Consider the following 4,936-nt stretch of genomic DNA (forward strand, 5'->3'; position numbering starts at 1 on the left):
CCAGGTTGTTTTACATATCTTAAAAAAATGGCCTATGACCACTTCAAAAGCAAAGTCTTGAAAACTTCGTATGACTTGTTTATAAGTCTTTAAAGAAAATGAAGGCGTTAAAAGTTATGACGACTACAATGTTAATATTTTGTACTTAATTTGTCATGACTCCTAATGAGTTGACATTTTCTATTTTGTATTGAAGGCATGACTCTAAATGACTCTAGTACAAAATAGGTTAAATTATTCCTTTGGTCCCCATTTTCGTAGCAAAATATCAATTTGGTCCCTCAATTTTTTTTATCTCAATTTGGTCCCTATTTTGGGAAATTTGATGTCATCAAGTCCTTTCCGTTAGTGGTGTAGTAACGCTTTTAAATGGGGTGCCACGTGTCAGTTTCTGGATTTTTTGAAATAGAATTAATCTTGTTAAAAATATTTACTTGAAATATCAATTTTGATAGAAATATTTGTGCACATTTATACAGAAATTAAATTTGGTTTAAATTTGGACAGGGACAAAATTACACAATTTTTACAAAAATTGGGACTAAATTGAGACAAAAATTAAAATACTGGAACCAAATTGAGAATAGGGAAATGACACCTAGCATAATAGTGACACGTGGCACTATCACTACCACATGGCACGATGTCAGCTTGACACGTGGCAAATTTTTAATATTTTTAAAAAATTCAAAAAAAATAAATAAAAATTCAAAAAATCCAGAAACTGACACGTGGCACCCCATTTAACACTGTTACTACACCACTAACGGAAAGGACTTGATTGCATCAAATTTCCCAAAATAGGAACCAAATTGAGATAAAAGAAATTGAGGGACCAAATTGATATTTTGCTACAAAAATGGGGACCAAGAGAATAATTTAACCTACAAAATATTAACATTTAAGTAATGACTCTTCATTACTTCACCTTTTCAGAAATTAATACCACACTAAAGTCGTCATGACTCCTAATGACTTCACTTTTTCAAATATTCATGGAGAAGTTGTGCGTAGTCATAATGACTTTGCTTTTGAATTCGTCATGAGTCCATAGACTTACCTTGTGACCACTATTTGTTTTTTACTTTCCCATTTCGTAATATTTGCACAAATTTGCCCTAAATATGTAATAAAACCTAGGTTCCATTATGCTCTCTGATGTTATATATGCAAGTTATAGTGTCCCTCTGTAACATCCCTACTAGAAATTACTTCATTAAAATAAATAAATAAGAAAAGAACATCAAACGCCAAACTTATATTACTCCAATGTGGGAAAAATTCAAAATATAATTCTTTGCGCCATAATTTAAACAAACTTAGAGTAATAAACTTATTACAATTTTGTAACATTTCTGATAAATAATAAAAACATAACAAAAATCCCTAGCTCCAACCCAAGTTAGCCCCTCTCTCCGTCTCAAGCATTAGCAGCATTACTTGCATTATCAACTACTCCCGTGTAAATAATTACACGATCACTACTCCCGTGTAAATAATTACACGATCATCGCCATGCACAAACAGAAAGGGTGAGCTTAATAATAAAAGGAACACAACAATTAAATAATATAAATACACCCAGTTATATTATTAAAGTTAAACCTTGGCCAAGTTCTTAATACTCTAAGGCTTTTCAACCTTCAATTCACACAACACAGTTAGCCATGGACTCATGATTTATAATGCTCACACAAACCTGCCCGCTCGTGGTCCTGCCTCTACGAACCTCCCCGCTTGTAGTCCTACTCTACGGACCTACCTGCCCGTAGTCCAACACATGTGACCCACCAACTACGTACCTCCCCCGCACGCAGCATCTCTCAAATGTGAGCACGGAACATACAAACCTACATCGCTCGTATCCCCACATGAGAGTATCTAAGTATGAACCTCCCCGCTCATGCCATCACATGTTAACCACCACCCATGAACCTACCCGCTCATGGCACAACATCTCCTGATCCACGTCCGCATCAAGGCATACAAACAACGCACACAAACTACACTATATTCGCTTAGGCTAGAAGCCTTAGCTTGAGCGACCGGGCTTGTCTCGCTTAAGCTAAACTTTCTCGCCTGAGCGAGTGTGCTCCAATGGCTCGCTGCGAAGCCTCGCTTAGGGGAGCTCTTCTCGCCTGGGCGAGATCGCCCTTCGCTTAAAACCAAAACTCTCACCTAGGCGGCGAGTTGAGCAAAAACACAAGTCATGCACGAGTTCTCGCTTAAGCGAGAACCTCTCGCTTGAGTGAGATGCTCAAACCAAAGCCTCACAACCCTCGATTTCTCGCTTAGGCGAGATGCACTCGCCTGAGCGAGATAACATGTCGCCCAAAACCTGAGCACTCCGACTGAGCGAGTGGCTCGAGCAGAATCAGGGTCAAGACTCTGCTACTTTCGCCTAGGCGAGCCTTGCTCGCTTGGGTGAGAATATCATATGTCTTCCCTGTTCTCACATGCAAATACAAGAAAACCATGCCAAATCATGTTTCAGACATTATCAAGCAATTCCAGAACATCAGTATTTATCATGAACGTGTTTTCAACCCAATTTCACCATCACAATTTGAGATTGATTAACAACATCCATATCATGCAAGGACCCCAATTTATTCATACCCAAACATATAATAGGCTTTTCCCACATTGTCAGAACAACAATACTCACATCATATTTACACAAGCCTGAAAATTCCATGTCAATCAAGCATAAAATTATGAGACAAGAGCTCTCAAACATAAGCATAACCACAGACACTAAAATAGCTCTCCTTACCTAAAATTCCTTGTTCCAATTGGTCCTTTAACCTTAGCTTTGTGCTACCCAAGGGCCTACCTAAAATTCCTTGTTCCAATTGGTCCTTTAACCTTAGCTTTGTGCTACCCAAGGGCCCTTCTTTGCTCAGCATAATTACCCTTCAAAGGCCATTATGGACTGTTTTTCCCAGCCTCCGTTGGAGGCCCATTGTCTCTAGGATTTTCCCACCCTTTCACATTCAGACCACACTTATATTTAGAAAAATAAAGAGGCTAATTTCATTCTCAGCAAGGGTTGAACCCACAACCACTCAATCACAAAGTAAGTGCACAACCAATTCAACCAAGTCATGTTTCGTGACAATTCCTAAAATTTTAGGATTACATTACCACTTCTCACATTCAATCATAACCTTAAAATAATGCACATAATAAAAATATCCTACAATTGGCATACAAAGGACTTGAACCCAAGTCCTCTCACACAATTAAATACCCTTAATCACTTGAGCTAGTACTTTTCCACATCATAACAATTAACATTAAATGCCATAAAGGCTCCTATTACCTGTATTTATTAAATAATTATTTAATTAATTATTTAAATTTCTCGGGTCTTACATTTCCCCCACCTCAAAAGATTTTTTTCCTCGAAAATTGGACTTACCGGGAAACAAGTGTGGGTAGGATTGCCTCATGCGATTTTCCATCTCCCAAGTCATCTCTTGAGTAATCTCATCCCAGAGGACTTTCATCGTCTGGATCTCCTTTCCTTGCAGCTTCTTCACTTGAGAGTCCAAAATCCTCACTAATTTTGTGTTCACAGTCAGATCCTCCCTAATCTGAATGCCATCTGATTTCAGCATATGTAAGGGATCCGCTACATATTTCCTTAACTGGGAAACATGAAATACGTTGTGCAGGTTTGCTAGATGCGGTGGCAAGGCAATTTCATACGCTGTCGTACCTATCCTCCTCAAAATTTGATATGGTCCAATAAACCTTGGAGTTAACTTCCTTAATTTGATGGCTCTTCCAATGCCAACAGTCGACGTAACTTTGAGGAACACATGATCTCCTGCCTCAAATTTCAAAGGCTGCCTCCTCTTATCTGCATAGGACTTTTGCCTACTCTGAGTCACCCTCATTCTGTCCTGAATGTCATTGAATTTCTTAGAAATCTGCTGTAAGAACTCTGGACCCAATACAAGTGATTCGTCATCTTGGTTCCAACAAAGTGGTGTTCTGCATCGTCGTCCATACAAGGTCTCATATGACGCCATACCAATACTAGAGTGATAGCTGCTATTGTATGTAAATTCCACCAAAGAAAACATGTTACTCCAACTACCCATGTGATCCAGTACACATGCTCACAACAGATCTTCCAATGACTGGATCGTCCTCTCAGACTGCCCATCTATCTGAGGATGATACGCATAACTCATCCGCAACTGAGTCCCTAAAGCTGCTTGTAGCGACTGCCAAAAACGAGAAGTAAATCTCATATCTTTATCAGATATGATGCTAGTTGGCACTCCATGTAATCTGACCACTTCTCTAACATATAACTCAGCCAGCTTCTCCATTGACATCTTCTGATTAAATGCCAAGAAATGGGCACACTTAGTCAACCTGTCTACAATCACCCAGATCGAATCATTCCCCTTAACTGATCTCGGCAGATGAGTCACGAAATCCATGGCGATATTATCCCATTTCCACTTCGGGATATGCAGCGGCTGTAGTGTGTCACCTGGCCTCTGGTGTTCAATATTATCCTTCTGACACACCAAGCATGATGCCACAAAGTCGGCGACATCAATTTTCATTTCGTTCCATCAGAATGATTATTTCAGATCCTTATACATCTTATTTATACCTAGATGTATGCTAAGACAGCTTTTATACCCCTCTTCTAGAATCTGTTTCCTCAACCTCCAATTTCCAGGTACACATACTCTATCATTGAATCGTAGAATGCCATCTGACCCCATCCGATAACCTTTCCCCTTCTCAGTACCCAACCAACTCACAAACTACTGTAATTCAACATCACTCTTCTACCCATCTCGGATCGTCTCTAAGGTATCGCTAATCAAAGTTAGTGCACTGCACGGAATAGAATCCTATCCCAATTATATACCCAAATTCATATCCCTTAGCTTCTCCATCAACT

The 4,936-nt window shown here is 39.2% G+C and overlaps 1 protein-coding gene across 1 annotated transcript; it reads right to left on the reverse strand.

Annotated features, from left to right (window-relative positions):
* Nucleotides 1–2,291: 2,291 nt before the first annotated feature.
* On the reverse strand, nt 2,292–4,040 carry LOC146886466 (uncharacterized). The gene is made up of 3 exons (XM_085673459.1): nt 3,425–4,040; nt 2,620–2,685; nt 2,292–2,446 (listed from the first exon to the last, which is right to left on the reverse strand). The coding sequence occupies exons 1-3, from the start codon at nt 4,038–4,040 to the stop codon at nt 2,292–2,294; spliced, it is 837 nt and encodes a 278-aa protein (XP_085529585.1).
* Nucleotides 4,041–4,936: the final 896 nt, after the last annotated feature.

Source organism: Vigna unguiculata, chromosome 5, assembly GCF_037176805.1.
Source record: "Vigna unguiculata cultivar grain cowpea cultivar isolate G323 ecotype 2 chromosome 5, ASM3717680v1, whole genome shotgun sequence".
NCBI lineage: Eukaryota > Viridiplantae > Streptophyta > Magnoliopsida > Fabales > Fabaceae > Vigna > Vigna unguiculata.